General features: G+C 36.3%; 1 protein-coding gene and 1 pseudogene across 11 annotated transcripts in view; both read right to left on the minus strand.

The window, feature by feature from the left end:
- The window catches only part of CEP112 (centrosomal protein 112), a 641,834-nt gene that overhangs the window by 451,864 nt on the left and 169,530 nt on the right, over positions 1-20,440 (minus strand). For all 11 annotated transcript variants that reach the window (XR_004257837.1, XM_032242004.1, XM_032242007.1 and 8 more), the window contains one exon: positions 15,966-16,045. Coding sequence is in view for 10 of the 11 variants with exons in the window: in XM_032242004.1 (XP_032097895.1) it covers positions 15,966-16,045 (80 nt within the window). In the remaining variant the exon portion in view is untranslated. The remainder of the gene's footprint in view (positions 1-15,965; positions 16,046-20,440) is intronic.
- On the minus strand, positions 11,844-14,588 carry LOC116525824 (annotated as a pseudogene).

The following is a 20,440-nucleotide window of genomic DNA, read 5'->3' on the forward strand; positions in this document are numbered from 1 at the left end:
GAATTTTTTTTAAAAATTCTGAGCAGAAAGTGGGAGAACCACACTTCTATATGTACAATGTCCTTCCCTCCAATCTGCCTAGGTACACAGAAAATTTCCCCTCAACTCAGAGTTTCTACACTAGAAAAAGATCAAGGTGGACAACCAGTTTCTCCAACATCTTGGGTTCCCTGGCAGAAGACCTCTTCCTGCCTTAAGCCACAGGGAATGTTGTGAGTTCCTGAAGGGAGAAATATTAGCCAGAGACAAAGGGAGAGGTGAGTCTATTATCCTCAGTGCTGGAAACTCTGTTCTGTAACTTGGCCAAAGAAGACACCAAATCAGAGTGACTGTTCAACAGCACAGGTACCCTAGGCACAAGCGCTTAACCAGCCTTCCCATGCTACTAGGATTCCCAAGTAGGACTTCCCCCATTCAGAACAGGTGGCACTCCAAAGGTTTACTAGAACCAAGCAAAACCTGGGCTTAAGGTGCCATCTAGTGACAAAACAGAGGCAGTGATCTAACAGGATAAAAAAGAAAAAGAAATCAACAAGTAAATTATAGTGAATCACTAAAGCAAACATATCCAATAAAAAACAAAACAACTCAGGATGGGAAAACTGAATAAATAACTAATCCTTCAATGCAAAGACAAAGACGAACATCCTCAAGAAACAACATCAAACAACAAACAATGACCTACTCAAAGAGAAAGAGCAAGGAGCCAGCAACTAACTAGTATGAAATGGTGATATGTAAACTCTCTGACCAAGAATTCAATATAGCATTTTTAAGAAAACTCAGTAATCTCCAAGCTAACACAGAAAAGCAATTCATAAATTTATCAAAGAAATCTAACAAAGAAATCAAAATAATTTTTAAAAGATAAAATAAAGATTAGAATTGAAAAATACATTTGCTGAACTGAAAAATTCATTAGAGACTCTCAATAGCAGAATGGATCAAGCAGAGAAAGAACCTCTGAACTTGAAGACTGGCTATTTGAACACATACACTGAGAGGAGAAAAAAGAAAAAAGAATGAGAAAAAAGAAGATCTCCTACAAAACATAGGAAATTATCTTAGAAGACAAAATCTAAGAATTATCGATGTCTAAGAGGGAGTTGAGCAATAGAAAGAGGTAGATAGCTTATTCACAGAAATAATACAAGAAAACTTTCCAAAATCTAAGAAAGAGATAAATGTCCAGGTACAAGAAGGACAGAAAACAACAATCAGATTTGACCCAAATGAGACTAACCCAAGGCATATAATCAGCAAACACTCAAAGGCAAAGGACAAACAGAGAATCCTAAAAGGAGCAAGAGAAAAGAAGCAAATAATATAAAGAAGCTCCAATTCATCTGGCAACAGACTTCTCAGGTAAAACCATACAGTACAGGAGGGAGCGGAATGACAGTTTCAAAGTTCTGAAAGAAAAAAAAAAACCTGTCATACAAAAATACTGTATACAGCAAAACTATTCTTCAAATATTATGGGGAGATAAAGGTTTCCCTGACAAACAAAAGCTGAGAGAATTTACCAACACCAGAACCATCTTACAAGAAATGCTAAAGGGAGTTTTTTTATTGGAAAGAAAAAAATACTAATGTGCAAAAAGAAAACATTTGAAAGTATGAAACCCACTGGTAAAACCAAGTATATGAACAAACCCAAAATACTCTAATACTATAACTGTGCTGTGCAATGCACTCATAACTCTAGTATGAAGCCAAAAAGACAAACCTATATATAAAAAAAACAATACTACCTACAGGAACCTGTTAAGAGACAGGCAATATAAAGATGTATAATTGAGACCACATAAAGTCTAAATCTGGAGAGATAAAAGCATATATGCTTTTTCATTTTTTCTTTGTTTCTATACTTTGAGATCTAAGATAAATTTTCATCTCTTTAAAATAATTTGTTATAGCTATAAAATGCTTTTTGTAAGCCTCATAGTAACCGCAATGCAAAAACCTATAATAGATTTACTAAAAATAAAACACAATCAATTAAAACATTCCACCAAAGAAAATCATGTAACCGTAAAGGAAGAAAGGGAAAGAGAAGTTACCAAACAACCAGAACACAAACAACAAAATAATAATAGTAAGTCCTTCCTGATCAATAATAACACTGAATGTTAATGAACTCAATTCTCCAATTAAAAGGCATAGAGTGGAGGGCAGAGCAAGACGGCCAAATAGAAACTTAGGTGATTCTTCCCCCCAACAGAAACACCAAATTTTACCAACTAGATATAAAAAGCACAATCACAGGAACCAAAAATCAGGTGAGCAATCACAGTACCATTTTTAATTTCTTATGGCTGAAAGAGACATTGAAGAGGGCAGGAAAAACCGTCTTGAACTGCTAATGCCACCCCTCCCACATCCATCAGCAGTGGTCAGATAACACAGAGAATCTGTGCTCTTGGGTGAAGGAGAGTACAGAGACTATGAGGCTTTGCATTGAACTTAGTGCTGTGCAGTCACGCTGGCAAAAAGAACCAGGCTGCAGTCAGCTGACATCTGCCTTCAGAGAGGGCACCTGGACTGGCCCATGTCCAGAGGTGAATCGCCCATCCCAAAGGTCAGAACTTGAGTTCCAGTAAGCCTTGCCAGCACAGGCTGGAGTGCTTTGGGACCTTAAGAGAACTTAAGGGACAGTCTAGGCCATAAGGACTGCAAATCCTAGGCAAGTCCCAGTGCCGAGCTGGGCTCAGAGCCAGTGGACTAGAGGGGCACACAACCTACTGAGATACCAGTCATAAAGGCTAAAGGAATGCCTGTATCACCTCTCCTCAAGACCTGGGCAGTGGCCATCTGGCTTGGAGAAATCTGTGTGCCTGGGAGAGGAAGAGAGCAGCGACAGGGGAACTTCACATGGAACTCAGTGCTGCCTTGTCACAGTAGAGGCCTGGCAGAATTCATCACCTGCTAACTAAAGACGCTCTGGTCCCTGAATAACCAACAGCAATATCCAGATAATATGTCTTGGGCATCAGGCTCTGAGATGTCCTGGCTTCAGAACCCTGGATAGGTTCATTTTATCATAACTTTCTATTACAATGCTATAAAAAATAGTACCCTTCTGGATTTGCCTAGAACTTGGGTGGTCATGACAAAGAATAATTTTTTGAAATAATTTAATATCATTCAGCAATGTCTGGTTATTTTTCATCAAATGTTCATATAATTCATTGAATTCTAGTTAAATGGAATCCAAGGTGATTTCATACATGTCAAATATTTCCCTCTGGCTCCCCAACTCTATATACTATCTATGTTGTAAGAGGTAACGTCATACTCAGATGTGAACATCTGACATATTTTGGTTGAATAATACATCACAAATTGCATGTGTTCCTAATTTTAGTAATAATAGCAATAGAAAGAATACATTTAAAAGTTACAAACTTCATCAAGTAAACAGTTGAAAACAGCACCTATCTTCTTTATTAAGTATCATAAGTTACAGGTTACTTTTATGTTGTAGTAGAATAGTATTTAGAATTAAACTTTCAAGGATACTTTTTGAAAGTTCAAATTTGTTTTCTAAACAGAATAAAATGTCCTATCAAGGAGAACATTCAAAGATGTTTTCGCTTACTTATTAGGTACAGAAAACCTTATGTTTACTATTCAAGTTTGCAGGCTTCCTTTTAGCCTCTTTCTAGATATCTCCTTAATTCAATTTTTTCTCCATTTTAAATGTCGCTATTAATTCTTGAGATACTTTTCACCAACCTGACAAACAAAATGATGAAATCACAATTCTTCACTTCAGTAATATTGAAACTAAATTCAGACTTATACTATTCAGTTATACTTTAAAATCCCCTTCAAGACCAATTTAACCTAGCTCTTCCAGTTTACCAAAATTCAAAATTCAAGCTCCTGGGTAAACTGGAAGGCTGTCTGCTTTTAACGCAACTTCATCCAAATTTTTGCAGTAGGCAATGTTCCATTAAAAAACAAACCTAATCAAAATGAAGTTCACTGCTTCTACGAATAATCACAAGATTGTTTAGTATTCCATTTAAGTCGTTTATTAAGATTAGTGTCTAGCAAACAAAAAGTACAGTCATTATAACTTTGCAGTTTTAGTATCTTTAAGGTATTCCTATTAGAAGATTAATCTCTGTTTCTACCAATATTATAAATGTTGATTTATAACAACAAACAAGCAACAAAAGATAAATGAAGAATATTTTTAAAAGTCTTACAGGAAAGCTTTTTCACTCATGTTAAAAAATATAACTTTAGGGGTAAATAATGTTTTTCCATCATAATGGGATATTATAAAAAATACACATATTAAGCAAGAAAAGATATGTTTTCAGGAAGCTGTGTGTCAGCTTGTTGGAAAAATAACAAGAAAGGGCTCCAATAACTCCAATAAATTCTTTCCTTTGGTCCCAAACCAACTGGGTCCACTCACTTCTCTTGGTTCTTTGATAATGCCACTGAATAGTCTAAAAGTTCTGCTTACTCCAGGGACTGAACATAGGCCAAATTCTCCCCACATGGGTGTTTTTTTTTTTTTTTTTTTAAATCTTTAGGTTCCAGGGTACATGTGCAGGATGCACAGTTTTATTAGATACGTAAATGTGTGCCATGGTGATCTGCTGCACCTATCAACCTAGCACCTAGGTATTAAGCCCAGCATGCCTTAGCTGTTTTTCCTAATGCTCTTTCTCCTCCCACCCCACTCCCCAACAGGGCCTAGTGTGTGTTGTTCCTCTCCCTGTGTCCATGTGTTCTCATTGTTCAGTTTCCTCTTATAAGTGAGAACATGCAGTGTTTGGTTTTCTGTTCCTGCATTAGTTTGCTGAGGATAATGGCTTCCAGCCCATCCATGTCCCTGCAAAGAACATGATCGCATTCCTTTTTATGGCTACATAGTATTCCATGGTGTATACATACCACATTTTCTTCATCTAGTCTATCATTGATGGACATTTGGGTTGATTCCATGTCTTTGCTACTGTGAATACTGTGAATAGTGCTGCAATGAACATATATACGCATGTATCTTTGTAATAGAATAGTTTCTATTCCTTTGGGTGCAATAGGTGTATTTTTTCACAACATAAAAGCATGATGAAGATACATACCCAGCAGAAGTGTGTATTTTTAGTTACCAAAAGAAACATATAAGAATGTTCATTGCAGCACTATTAATAATATCCCCAAACCAGAAACAGCCCAAATTAATATTAACAGTAGAATGGACAAATACATAGTGGCATATTCACTTTGAAATACTATTCAACAAATGAGCATGTTGAATGAACAAATGAGTCATTTATATTGTTGTATATCACTGTAGTTTCAATGATATACAACAATATAAATGAATCTCACAAACCTAAATGTTGAGTAAAAGAGGCCAGGCACAAAAATCTGCATTCTACACGATTCCATTTATGTGTTGTTCAAAAATAGATAAAAAGTCAGAATAGCGGCTGCTCTTGAAGGTGGGGCAGTGACAGGGACTCAGGAGGGAGGCTTTTGTAATGCTGTTAATATTCAGCTTCTTGATCCAGGAGCTGCTCACATGGGTTGTGTTAAGTTTGTGTACTTTTTGGTATGTAGTTACACTTCAATAGAAAGTTATAAAAACTATGAGACTGCAGGATGAGTACCCTCAATAAACTTCTGTTCACAGAAAAAAAAATACCTGGAGTCAGAAAAGGGGTGTTATACATCAATATCAGGTACATTATGAGCAGAAGACATCTCCAGTTCATGGTCAAAGGGCTTGTGGCTAGGGTGTTTTCTAAAAGCCATAAGCTGAGAGGAAATAAACACCCTAATCTGGGCATGACAGTAAGATTTCAAAGGACAGGAGTAGTCCAAGTCCAGAAATGTCACCATATATTTTTCTCTTGCATAGTTAGGTTTTCATTGGGTTGACCACATATGTGATTCACCTTTCAATCTGTGGGACCTTAAAACAACATTTGGCTTCCTTTTGCTGTTGTTTAGACAGGGTGTCATTCTCTTACCCAAGCTGGAGTATAGTGGCGTAGTCATAGCTCACTGCAGTCTCCAACTCCTGAGCTCAAGCAATCCTCCTGTCTCAGCCCCCTTAGTACGTGGGACTAGCAGCTTGAGCCACCCAGACAGCTAATTTTGTTGTTGTTGTTTTTAGAAACGGGTTCTTGTTATGTTGCCTAAGCTGGTTTCAAACTCATGGCCTCAAGCAATCTTCCCGCCTTGGCCTTCCAAAGTGCTGGGATTTCAGACATGAGCCATTGAACCCAGCCCTCATTCAACTTCTAATTGAAATTTTGTCCACGATGTACAGCAAAATAGTTCTGGAATAGAATGTAGGGGAAAATAGGAAACACAGAGAGCCAAATGTGTAAAAAAGAACCCACTTATTGCACTTCCTTGAAAGGGAAAGAACACTCCAGTTTTAACACACCCTGTCAAGTGATTACAATACTGAGTGACCATTTGGGGCAGGTCATTTGCATCTCTGCCTGCTGTGGGGCCACTTTCAGCTCTCTTTCTCTCTCTGGTACGGCTGGGCTAATCACAAGTAAGAATGTTGCCTCTAAGGGCTCCACCATCAAACCCTGAGCTAAACATCTTTCATGTGCCCCTTGGGCACTCTCATGATCATTTTTGACCCAGTTCTGTGCCCCAGAGGTGGGTCTCTATGATCTCCATCAATGAGCTCCCTTGCCTTCGGGTTTCAAGTTGAATTCAGCAAGGAGCCTGATCATCAGGGTCCCATCTTGTTCGGTATTAAAAGGAAATGGAAAGGCTGAAGAGTTCTTGGAGCAGAAAGAGGTGGGGGAGGAACAAGTTTTATTTTCCATTCCCCTTGGAATTCTCACCTGGCCTTGACTGTTTTTGTTCTTCCTTCCCTGGGGGCAAGGAAGCAGGTAAATTTATCTTTAAAGATTAAAACTTTACAAAGTAATGGACGAAGGAGAATGATATAGAAAAGTGATCATTCCAAAAAAAAAAGACAAAACTGGTCTCTGTCAAATAGACATCTTTGATATAAGTGGGAAAATAGAAGACGGTACACCTACATGTTCTCCAGATAGCAGCTCCCTTGGCTGAGGTTCAAGTCTAGTTCAAAATCGACTGCCCCATCTCTGGTCCCTGATATGTTACCAGTTATGGTATCAAAAAGTCACCCAGGATAAGTGCTCTTATTCCAGGATCCACCCAGCACCTCCCTCAGCCGGCTTATTCAGTCCTTGGGGCATTATGGGAATTTATTAGCCAATACAATAAACAGAAACAGCTAAAAACAATTTGTCTCTGAAATTTTTTTAAATTCCTTTTTAAAAATGTCTGATTTTTACCCTAACAACTGAAGTTGATAAAATAAGAAAAAACTCAAATTCCATTTGAAATTTTTTACATTCTTAATATTGTTCGGCTGCAACCTCACCCAAATCTCATCTTGAACTGTAGCTCCCATAATTCCCTTGTGTTGTGGGAGGGACCCAGTGGGAGATAACTGAATCATGAGTGCCATTTCCTCCATACTGTAATCATGGCGGTGAGTAAGTCTCACAAGACCTGATGGTTTCATAAAGGGAAACCCCTTTCACTTGGTTCTCTTTTTCTCGTTTGCCTGCCACCACGTAAGACATGTCTTTTGCCTTCCACTATGATTGTGAGGCCTCCCCAACCCTGTGGAACTGTGAGTCCATTAAACCTCTTTTTCTTTATAAATTACCCAGTCTCGGGTATGTCTTTACTAGCAGCATGAAAATGAACTAATACGATTCCTAAATATTTTTTCATCACAGCATGTTTTGATTCAAATCCTACACCATGGGAAAAAATATACATATATAAATGTGTGTGTGTGTATAATACAATAAGTTAAGCTCCAGTGTTTAAAAGTTTTTAAATTCCTTGTATTTGTATCTTCATAAATCATGAACACTATTTTAAAATTCAGTATTTCACTAGAAGCCCAAATCCCACCATTATGCAATATATTCATGTAACAAACTTAACACATGTGCCCCCTGAATCTAAAATAAAATATTTTTAAATCAACATTTATACTTTAGATTTCCATGTACTCAATCTATGTTATATCTATATGGAACAAAAATATAAAACAATGTAGTTTTTCATCAGTTATCTCTCAGAAATTATTTGTGAAAGTTTATTAACTGTGATGAAGAAAAGGTACTCAGATGAGACTGGAAAGTTCCAGAGAAGCTCCTTGTCCTGGTGAGTCTGATCTGCAGTGGTTGCATCCATCCTCTCTATCACAGGCTCTGGGACACCACTGTCCCAGAGTCTACTGTCTCTTACATGGACCCTTTTGATAGCTTCATCTTCCTTATTGTCCTGCTTCCACTTTCTCATTACTTAAATTTATATTTTCATTCCTGCCAGGATAATCTCCCTAAAGTATAGTTCTTCACGGGATGTACTTACCCTGAAATGTTAGGATATTTAGGAATCAAAATAAGTATGCTAAAATCAGATTCAAGTTTACAAAGTAAGATTGATAAATTACAAGTAGAAGATGAATCTATGTATTACACATGAATTCACACAAGAAGAAAGCCTGAAGCCTCTTATAGGGAGAATACTTTTTCTTTTCATTAAAAATTCCTGGCTGGGTGGGGTGGCTCACACCCATAATTCCAGCACTTTGGGAGCCCAAGGCGGACGGATTTCCTGAGATCAGGAGTTTGCTGAGAGACGGCGAAGCCCCACCTCTACTAAAATACAAAAAAAAATTAACTGGGTGTGACGGCATGCACATGTAGTCCTAGCTACTCAGGAGGCTGAGGCAGGAGAACTGCTTGAACCTGCGAGGTGGAGGCTGCAGTGAGCTGAGATCCCACCACTGTACTACAGCCTGGGCAAAAGAGCAAGACTCCATCTCAAAAAAAAAAAAAAAAAAACTTAATCATATACTTAATAAAAAGCTCTCTTTCTTATTGTATATTCCATAAGCCTCCTAATAGCCTCTCTTAACAAGCTGTGGTAGGGTGTCCTTTCATTCTAGGTGAAGAAAACTCTCACCTGTTTTTAAAAAAAGTGTGTCATCCCTGACAACTCTCCATTTATTATATGAAATACACAGAAGGCTTGTTCAGTGAAAAACTCAAAATAGACTTTAACTATTTCCAGAAACTGGGTTTACATACTGCTCCACCCCTTACTAGCTAAGTGATTTGGGACAAATTGAAAGCATCTCAGGACCCTGAGGAATCCTCAGACACGTTTAATTAAAAATGTATGCAAAATGTAAATAAATTTTTTAAAACCTCATATGCTTTCCAACTAGGGTGAGCATACAATATTGAACTACTATTAATGTTTCATAATTCTTCCTCTTCAAATTTTATTGGTTTCTTTTGTCTTTATTATTGTCATAAGCCAAAATATGGTCTCATTATAGGTGTATGTTTTCATATAAATATAATTTCCAGGTCCCTTTCAATGCATTTATACACACAGCCTACACACACACACACACACACATACATACACATACACACACATACACACACACACAATCTTTTCTCTAAATTCACCCTTGTAGCTTGTATCAAAGCTAAAATATTGGAAAGCAAAGTAACCAGGAAGCAACATATTAAGGCTACATTAGCTTAGGTCTCTACAATATGCCAAAGCACATCTTAATATATAATAACTTTCAGCTTTTACTGAAAGTCAAAATAAGAAATACTCAGTCTGTATTTTCTGCAAAATGACTATTGAAGATCTTGTCAGAAAAAAAAATCATTTCTCTTAAAATCTGATGCCATGAGGGATCTTTTATAGAGTGATAGAAACGTTCTAAAATTGGGCTGGGGGCGGTGGCTCACACCTGTAATCCCAGTATTTTGGGAGGCCAAGGCAGATGGATCACTTGAACTCAGAAGTTTGAGACCAGCCCGGACAAAATGGTGAAACCTTGTCTCTACCAGAAACACAAAAAATTAGCTGGTCATGGTGGTGCATGCCTATGGTCCCAGCTCCTAGGGAAGCTGAGGATCACTTGAACTTGGGAAGTCGAGCTGCCAGTGAGCCAAGATCGCCCCACTGCACTCCAGCCTGGGTGACAGAGTAAGACCTCATCTCAAAAAAAAAAAAAAAAAAGTGTTCTAAAATTGAACCATGGTGATGATTACAAAACACAAAACTCTATGAATTTACCAAAAATCATATATTGTGCACTTAAAACAAGTTATTTTTATGGTATGAGAATTATACCTCAATAAAGCTATTTTTCTTTTTTTTTTTTTTTTTTGAGACGGAGTTTCACTCTTGTTACCCAGGCTGGAGTGCAATGGCGCGATCTCGGCTCACCACAACCTCCGCCTCCTGGGTTCAGGCAATTCTCCTGCCTCAGCCTCCTGAGTAGCTGGGATTACAGGCACGCGCCACCATGCCCAGCTAATTTTTTTTTGTATTTTTAGTAGAGACGGGGTTTCACCGTGTTGACCAGGATGGTTTCGATCTCTTGACCTCGTGATCCACCCGCCTCGGCCTCCCAAAGTACTGGGATTACAGGCTTGAGCCACCGCGCCCGGCGCTATTTTTCTTAAAAAAAAAAACGGATGCTGGGAAAAGATTACTTCTTCTGGTGAACGTGTTTATATCATTTTATAAGGCAATAAGAAATGAAGTAAATAGGGCGAATACACATATATAATATAGCCCTTATAATAATAATAGTATTAACAATACATATCTATAACAGGCACTATTCTAAATGCTTTATAACTCTTCTAAGCCTCTCCACAATCTTAGAGGGAAGATCTTATTATTGTCCTCATGTTACAGATGCAAAGCCTGAATCTCATGGAAATTAGGCATCATGCCTAAGGTCACACAGTTAGTAATTTAGGCTAGAAGTTAAACCATGACAGCTAGGTCCAGAGTTTATGCTCTTAAACCACACTAAATTCAAATTGTTCCCAAAACCACCTGAAAGAGTTCAAGTCAAAGCAAATTTAGAATTTAAATACAGAAATACTTTTATATCTAGTCCAATAATATCTACCATCTCTACATGTTTTTTAAATTTTAATGACATGTTAATATGCATTTATAAGTCATTGAAGTCTGTTCTAGAACTAAAGACAAATATTTTATTCATCATTTCTTATAATACTTTCATTGTATCAGTTTTATAAAGGCAGGAACTATTTACTTGCTGAAATGAACTCCATTAGTGATTACTATTTTTCCTATATTTACTCATAATTTAAGTGATATAATCCTGAAAGCTTTTTTTTTTTTAATTTAACTTTTAAGTCCAGGGTACATGTGCAGGTTTGTTATATATGTAAACTTGTGTCTCGGGGTTTGTCGTACAAATTATTTAATTACCCAGGTATTAAGCCTAGTACCCATTAGTTATTTTCCCTGATCCCTCTCCTTCCTCCTACCCACCACCCTCCAATAGGACCCAGTGTGTTCTGTTCCCCTTTATGTGTCCATATGTTCTCATCATTTAGCTCCCACTTGTAAGTGACAACATGCGGTATTTGGTTTTCTGTTCCTGCATTAGTTTGTTAAGGAAAATGGCCTCCAGCTCCAGCCATGTTCCTGCAAAGGACATGATCTCACTCTTTTTTATGGCTGTATGGTACTCCACGGTGTATATGTACCACATTTTCTTTCCAGTCTATCATTGATGGGCATTTAGGTTGATTCCATGTCTCTGCTATTGTGAATTGTGCTGCAATAAACATACATGTGCATGTGTCTTTATAACAGAACAATTTCTATTCCTTTGGGTATATGCTCAGTAATAGGATTGTTGGGTTGAATGGTATTTGTTTTCAGGTCTTTGAGGAATTGCCACACTGTCTTCCAATGGCTGAACTTCTCCCACCAACAGCGTATAACTGTTCCCTTTTCTCTGCAACCTCACTGGCAACTGCTATTTTTTGCCTTTTTAGTAATAACCATTTTGACTGATGTAAGATGGCATCTCATTGTGGTTTTGATTTGCATTTCTCTAATGATCAGTGATGTTGAGGTTCTTTCTTTTTTTTTTTTAACTGTTAAGAAAAATTTTGTGGTTTTATTGTAGCATGAGGCATTGAAATATCTGAACAAATCAATGTCTGGGCAGTGAGGCAGCTGCTTTATCCTTCTTTGGGTTACTAGAGCAACTTGTCAGTAGATTTAAAAAAAAAAAAAAAAGACAATCTTTTGCATTACTTAAGTCTTTTGAAGGCATGCACTGGTACAACACAAACTTCTCCCATCAGATGCAACTAGTCTAGCATCCAAACATCATGCACAACACCTTGGTGGCAGCAGCACACTGTGCCCACTCCCCCCATGGCCCTGCTCATTTGTGCAGGATATTTGGAGCATCTGGAGAAGTGGAAATAGTATTGGGAAGAGGAGGAAGCAGGAGACAGCGTGAATGTCTGGCTGAGAGGAGGTCAGCGAAGTTGTGCAGGGCAAGCCTGAAGGTATCATTGGTGCAAACCCAAGCATCATTGATGTTCTTTAATAGGAACATCTGATGGAACCCCATGATGGTGTCTTCATCCATCTTAAGCTGGCCCACAACCATGCTGATGTTGGAGCTCTCTGGCGTGGGCTGATAGCTATCCTGCGCTGTGATGCCATGCTGGACTTTCTGGAACAGAAGGCTACACAACTTCTCCACAATGGCAGCTTTACCCTGGAACTGTCATCCTTCCCACATAAGGCATGATGCGTCAATGTAAATTGCACCTCGTTGGGTTCTATTCTTATCAAATAACTGGTAGTAATGTTGAATGATGCTGATCCAGTCTGCTCCCAAATTGGCTTGTCTCTCATTCTGGAGAGTCACCCGGCCTTGCGGAGACCTGAGGGGCTGGCACAATGGTGGCAGTAGTGGCAGCAACCCAGCGTGGTCTGCAAGTGTTTTTTCATATGATAGTTGATCACATGTAGTTTCTTTTGAAAAGTCTGTTCATGTCCTTTGCCCACTTTTTAGTGGGTTTTTGAATTGTAAATTTGTTTAAGTTCCTTACAGATGTTGGATATTAGACCTTTGTTAGATGCACAGTTTGCAAATATTTTCTCCCATTCTGTCTGTTTCTTTTCATATTCTAGTGAAACTACTACTGCTATTATTTAATACTAACTGCAAAATAGAAAGCCTGTCTATATTAATGTCAGGGTTAAAAATATTTAAAGTGTTTATGACAATGCAAAAGAGTTTAAAATCTCAGAATAAATATGTTAAGGCATTTTTGTATTTTATTGTAAAAGAAGGAGTTTGAAAAAGTTAATCAAAAAGGTGCTTTGGAAGTTTTAATTGAATACTTTAAAAGACCATATACTGTCTCAAAATAATGCTTTATTATGTTTATAGAACCAAAAACTTAAAAGTTAAATTTGATAACACGAGAATATTCAAGAAGGAATAAATCAAACTTATACTATCCACATTTGTTGTTGATGGATTTTAACTCCTCCAAAAATATAATTATTTAGTTTTACATAGTAAACAGTCATTCTCCTTTCATTAGAGTCTATTTAGCTCCCCATATGATTTAATTACTTATCTTTGAAAAACGAACATGCACAATTCATGCCATTAAAGTTTCAGATAGTTTCCCATTTATGGAAGTTACTAAAATTATCTTCTATAGTAAAAAATGAAATAGGAAGCAAAAGTATTTAGTACTTGTGTAGAACAAAAATTGAAAAGAATAGTAAGGCAACAACATTAAACTAGTTTTATTTCTTAGAAAAAATAGCAACAGGTGCCTTAAGGATCTAACATTTAACATAAAAAAAAATGTGACTACAATCCTCCTTCTTAAATAATGATAGGTTCTGAAATATCAACTTGAGCTCTAAACCAAAGATGAGTTGACAATGTCAACTGCTTCGAGAGAATGTAAATATCAACTGCATCATCCTCTCACAGAACAATTTCCAGTCTTTTTCTGTCTTTAATACAATCATTATATCAGAATAAAGCCACTCAACTTTTCCATTAACATCTCAAACACATTATATGTCATCCCAATTCACAAGACTACCCCTACATGGTTGCAAAATTCTATAATCTGAGAGAATCAAAGAACTTGACACTAGAAATCGCTAGGAGAAAAGGAAAGGTAATCTGTGAAAGAAGCATATGTGGTAATGTAACAAGGTGAAGAGAGCTGGGAAATAGAAAAGAAAGAGCCAAAACTAGTAGAGGCTAGCATCTCTAGAGAGACAGCAGAGGATGGGACCAAGCTCTCAGGATAGTTTATCTGTTCTCTACTTTTCATTCACAAGTCAGTTAAAAACCTTTTCTTCTCTAAGATGCTCCCATTACCAGTTCATCTTACTGATTATGTTTTTAAAGTATTTTGCCTTATATGGCATGTATCATATTTTGATATGGATATAAATTCATATTTATATATCCCTGTTTTCTCTGATAGTCTCTACTATACATTCAATATGCACAGAAGAAATAAATCCTTATTAAATGAATGAAAGAAAGAATAACTACATGAATGAATAACACTACATTCTAAAATGGAGATTTTCTACACGTGTAGAACACAGCTCAAGATGTTATGATGTTCTTAATGATTAGGCATTTGAAGTACTTAGATTAACTAGGTATTAAGTTGACCCTAAGTGCAATTAGAGTTCAGGAAGTTCTTTTCCGTGGGATATTAGGAGTTTATGTATATAACAATACAGTATCTTTTAATGGTGCTGGTAGAAAGTCAAAGAGCCCTGAAGTCTCTGCAGGTTTCTATGTACAATGTAATCATTTTCTGAGCCAAGTAACCCTCTTTAGGTACTTCAAAGGTCTTTGTCAAAATACTGAATTTTACTTGGAGTTAAAAGAAGACATTTTAGAATGTTAAATAAAATTCTTCTGTAGATTATTTCTCCATCTTACATATAGGTAATACCTTAAGTTTGGCTAAATGTCTAGATGATCTTAACAGTGCAGTACTCAGTGTAGAAATAACAGTGTAGTCTGAAAGGAAGAGAGTAAATTATTGTGAGGTCTAACTTCAAAGTAAACAGCCCAAATTGGCTATTTTCCCAAGCAGAACTAGATACTAAATGTGCTTGATCCTAGGTATTCTTTTTGGCCGTTCTGTAAGTCATTCTTATTTGGAGGTTTAGGGAAGCAGGTAAAATGAAATGACCGATTCTCTGGGAATTAGCTAGGTATACTGAGCTCAAGAAAGCTTCTCCTCTTAAATCACTTTATTGGGTCAGTCACTGTATTGACCTTCCTCCAATTAAACACTTATTGTACTTCTGTACCAAATTGCCAAATGTCTTAATATCTCTCCAACTAGAGTATATGGTTTTATGGGAATGTACCACACATTGGCTGACATATGGTGGGAACTCAATATTTATTGAGTTCAGACCTCACAATAATTTATGTTTTAAGTTATCTAAATGAATCAATGTTTTTTCAGCTAAAAACTGCAAGGTCAAACCTAGTAATAGGGGGGCCCAATCAGTCTAGTAAATGAATGGAGAAGACAAATAAAACCTAATATTTCAGTATACACTTAAGAACACTAAAACACTAAGTAGCATATCGTAAGACAAAGCCTTTCCTAAATAATGCCTGTATAGTAATCCATTTTCAAATATAACAACTGGAACATTTCATTTCCCAAATCGCTCAACAAAATCTACAGCAGAATTTCTAAATGTCCTAAGACCTAAATCTCATTTTTAAAAAAATCTGTTTTCGTTTAAGAGGGAGAAAGCATCTGAAACCACTGAGTTCTATTTTCTTGCATTTCTATCACTTAAAAACAGCTGAACTGATTTTTCTTTTAAAAAAAAATTACTGGCTAGTAATAAAATTCTGAAGATAGAGATTTGTGATGAAAAACTGATGCAAACTAATTCATAGCAAGACTTTTATAAAAATATAGTGCTTAGGTCCCAGTTACTTAATTTGGCTCACAGTTTAATAAAGGGTAGTTTTAAACGAAATGCATTACAGTTTTACTCACTTCAAAGCTTCCTCAAATTTATGAATTTTCTTTTCAGTATCTTCTTTTCCTTTATCAAGTTCACTCTGCAAGTCATGAACCTGCCATGACAAGAACAGGGAAAATTTATTGGAAGACAAGTAAAGTTTACTTAAAAGAGACATACAAACAACGAAACAGTGATCACAAATCCATTTTTAATATAAAATTAAATTTAGATATTTCAAGATAGAAACTTGGTCTACCATAGAATGATTTCAATACTATACTCAAATACCAATTTTCTGTTCAAAGCGAATTGCCTGAATCTACCTGCAGATGAATTCTTTTAAAATAAATCCATAAGATAAAAGAAAATGAAAAACAGAAACTCTTTGATTTTTTTAATTACTTTTTAATCAAAGAAAAGAAATCTCGCAAGATTCAAGAGAATACGATAAACAATGTATCTATACCTCTTTCCTAAATGTGGCATCATTTGAGGAAATGAGATAGCAGCATCAATAACAAGTGCTAAATGAAAATTTGTCTTCACAAAAAGCTGTTCATATGCAAATGCAGATAAACACAACCAATGTGGACATTATACAGATCTTAAAATATAAAAGGGAAATTTTGGTACAGCTGGACAAAAAGGAAGAAATGAAATGGCAGCCATGCTTCCACATACATGGCAATTGAGGATGCAGAGCCTAGCTGGGAAGTAAGAAAAGTCATGTTACTTGGTGGGATGGAAATACCCGCTACAGACCTGCCTGTAAGCAAGGTAAGACTGAAAGTGAAATGAGTGGCCACCAGGTTTAAGAGAGAAATGGCAAGAACAACAACAAAACATAAATACACTATGACAAACCATATCAAACACTTAATCAGCGCTAGCCAAAATGCCTGTAGTTAGCTATTTAAATCAGTTTAAATGGAGACCTATTTAACTCAAACTCTATCTTTAACCTCTTCTTTTTATATTTTTTTCGATTTCTTCTCTCAGTGTTTTAGTAAATAAGTGAATTAATAAAATCAATGTTTGCTTATAAACTAAAACAAAGTGAGGGTAGACAGAAAATTTTCCAAGATAATATCGAAAAGCTTCTATGGGCTGCTATGATGATAATCTCAAAAGTAAGAATACACTAAGAGGCAGAGAAGAAAAAGCAAGAGAATTAGGAACCAGTAGCCACTCTACTCCATATTTTAAATGGTAAATTTAAAGTGTCTCATAAAGTATTTCTTATGAGAAAGAGAAAGAGCAACTTGCCTTGCAAATTTTTGCCAATACATTTATTTTATTTCACATGGGGGAAAAAGAAGTTTGTTGTTCAAGTTTTTACCACGTTTGAATTTTAAATTATTATTTTGGATCTCTAACATGTATTACAGTGTTTGGCACAAAGTACATTACACTGGAGTCCAAACATTACTAAGGCAACAAAAGCAGCATTTCGATGCACATCTAGTCTTTCTAACGTAGCGAGTCAAAGACTAAAACCTCAAAATGAAATTCAGATACGGACCTAATGCGAAGATCCTGGAAACATGTTTTTATATCAGTAAAATCCTTTCTTGAAATGAAATCTTAAGTGAAAAATCACCCACCAACTTAGGAAAAACACACAGAGGAAAGTAAATGTATTCAAGTGAAAGGTTGGGAGAAGGGCAATTCGGAAGCAAGTTAAAGGGAGAAATTAATAGCTCAAAGGTTATCTTCCACTGGTGTTTACTTACACATATTTACCTATCACTTTGCTTTAATCGTTCTTTGTTAGTCAAGTTCTCTGGTGAGCTGAATTTGGTCCAAATCATACATTTTCTTTTAATAAAGGATGTTCTTAGATTTATTGCTACCACTATTATTATTTATGCCATTTTTTGCCTGTTTCCTGATTTTTTATGTTACTTTTTATACATGGCATTTTTGTTATTGTCCCCAACTCCTCCATGTTCTGATAGATTGATACATAGTGACAGAATAAGACTTTTCTATATAATTGGCAAATAAAATTATACATCTTTGAGGTATACAACATGGTATTTTTAAAATTTATTTTCATGGACAAATGACAAATTGTATACACCTATGATATGCATGAAGTTTTGATATATGTATACATTGTAGAAATATTAAATCAAGCTAATTCACATATTCATCATATCACACATATACTTATCTTTGTGATGAGAACATTTAAAGTCTGTTCTCTTAGCAATTTTCAGGTATACTACAGATTATTATTAATAACAATCACCATGTTCCATGTTATATCTCCAGATACTTATTCTTCCTGTCTAAACTAGACCATTTTTTTTTTTTTTTTTTGGAGGCAGGGTCTCACTTCCACCCAGGCTGGAGTACAGTGGCACAATAACAGCTCACTGTAACCTCAAACTCCTGAGCTCCAGTGATCATCCCACATCAGCCTCCCAGGTAGCTAGGACTACAGGCATGTACCACCACACATGAATAATATTTTTTTAGAAACAGGGTCTCATTATGTTGCCCAGTCTGTTCTAAAATGCCTGCCCTCAAGTGAGCCTCCCTCAGCACCCAAAAGTACTGGGATTATAGTCATGAGCCACTACCCATTTCCTTCCATCCCTCCCCACCAAGTCCATGGTAACCATCGTACTATTATCTGATTCTAGGAATTCGATTGTTTTTTCAGAGTCCACGTATAAGAGAGATAATGCAGTAATTGTCTTCCAGGATCTTCCATGTTATTGAAAATAACATGATTATCTTTTTTAAGGCTGCATAGTATTCCACTGTGTATATATATCACAGATTCTTCCATCCATAGATGAACACTTAGGTCAATTCCATTCATCCATAGATGAATACTTAGCTTGATTCCATATTTCAGCTCTTGTGAATAGTGCTTCAATGAACAAAGGAGTGTAGATATCTCTTAAACCTACTAATTTCATTCCCTTCACATATAAACCCAGAAGTAGAAATGCTGAATGATATGGTAGTAATATTTTTAATTTTTTGAGGTACTTCCATACTGTTTGCCATAATTACATTCCCACCAACAGAGTACAGAAGTTGTCTTTCCTCCATATCCTAGTCAACACGTATTATTCCGTTGCAGGATGTGTGTTTGTGTGCACGCGCACATGTTTTAGCAAAAGCAATCTAACAAGTGTGACGTGATATTTCACTGCAGTTTTGATTTCCCTTTCCCTGATGACTAGTGATGTCAAGAATTTTTCATATACCTGTTATTTCTGTATCTTCTTTGGAAAAGTGTCTATTCAGGTCTTTGGCCCATTTTTTAAACATCAGGTTATTTGTATTTTTGCTATAAAGTTGTTTCAGTTCCTTATATATGTAGGATATTAGTTCCTTATCCAATAAATGGTTTGCAAATATATTCTACCATTCTGTAGTTTGCCTCTTCACTCTGTTGATTGTTCACTCTTCTATGCAGCAACTTTTTGGGTTTGATGCCATCCTACTTGTCTATTTTTGCCTTTGTTTCTTGTGCATTTATTGTTGTATTATAGTCTAACTTCCATGGGTAGGACTTTCAGTACTGTGGGAACTAGAAGTGGTGATAGCAGGCATCCTTGTCTTCTCCCTGATCTTACAGGAAGAACTGTTGGCTTTTCTCTATTGAGTATGATGTTAGCTATGGGTTTGTCATATATGGCCTTTATTATGTAAAGACACATTTCCTCTATATCTGATTTGTTAAAAATTTTTATCATGCAAGATGTTGAACTTTGCCAAATGTGTTTTCTGCATCTATTGAGATGATCATATGATTTCTTTGCTTCATTCATTCATTCTAATGATGTGGTGTATGACTTTTTTTTTTTTTTTTTTTTTTACTTTTAAGTTCAGTGGTAGATGTGCAGGTTTGTTGTAATACAGGTAAACTGAGTGTCATTTGGGTTTGATATACATATTATTTCATCACCCAGGTAGTTAACATAGTACCCAATAGGTAGTTTTTCAATCCTCACCCTCTCACTCTCTGGCATTCCCTTCTTTGTGTTTGTATGTACCTGGTGTTTAGCTCCCACTTACAAATAAGAACATGCAGTATTTGTTTTTCTGCTCCTGTATTAGTTCACTCAGAATAATGGCCTCCACCTCCACCCATGTTGCTGCAAAGGACATGATCTCATTTGTTTTATGGCTGCATAGCATTCCATGGTATACATACATATGCCACATTTTATTTATCTGGTCAACTGAGGCATTTAGCTTGATTCCATGTCTTTGCTATCATGAATAATGCTGCAGTGAACATAGCATGCATGTGTTCTTATGGTAGAATGATTTACATTCCTTTTGGTATGTACCCAGTAATGAGATTGCTGGGTCAAATGGTAATTCTGTTTTAAGTTCTTTGAAAAATCTACAAACTGCTTTCCACAATGGCAGGACTAATTTACATTCCCATTAGCAGTATGAGCATTCTTTTTATACCACAATCTTGCCAGCATCTTTTTGACTTTTTAATAATAGCCATTCTGACTGGTGTGAGATG

This window comes from Sapajus apella, unplaced genomic scaffold (assembly GCF_009761245.1).
Source record: "Sapajus apella isolate SASKATOON/1434 unplaced genomic scaffold, GSC_monkey_1.0 scaffold48, whole genome shotgun sequence".
Classification (NCBI taxonomy): Eukaryota; Metazoa; Chordata; class Mammalia; order Primates; family Cebidae; genus Sapajus; species Sapajus apella.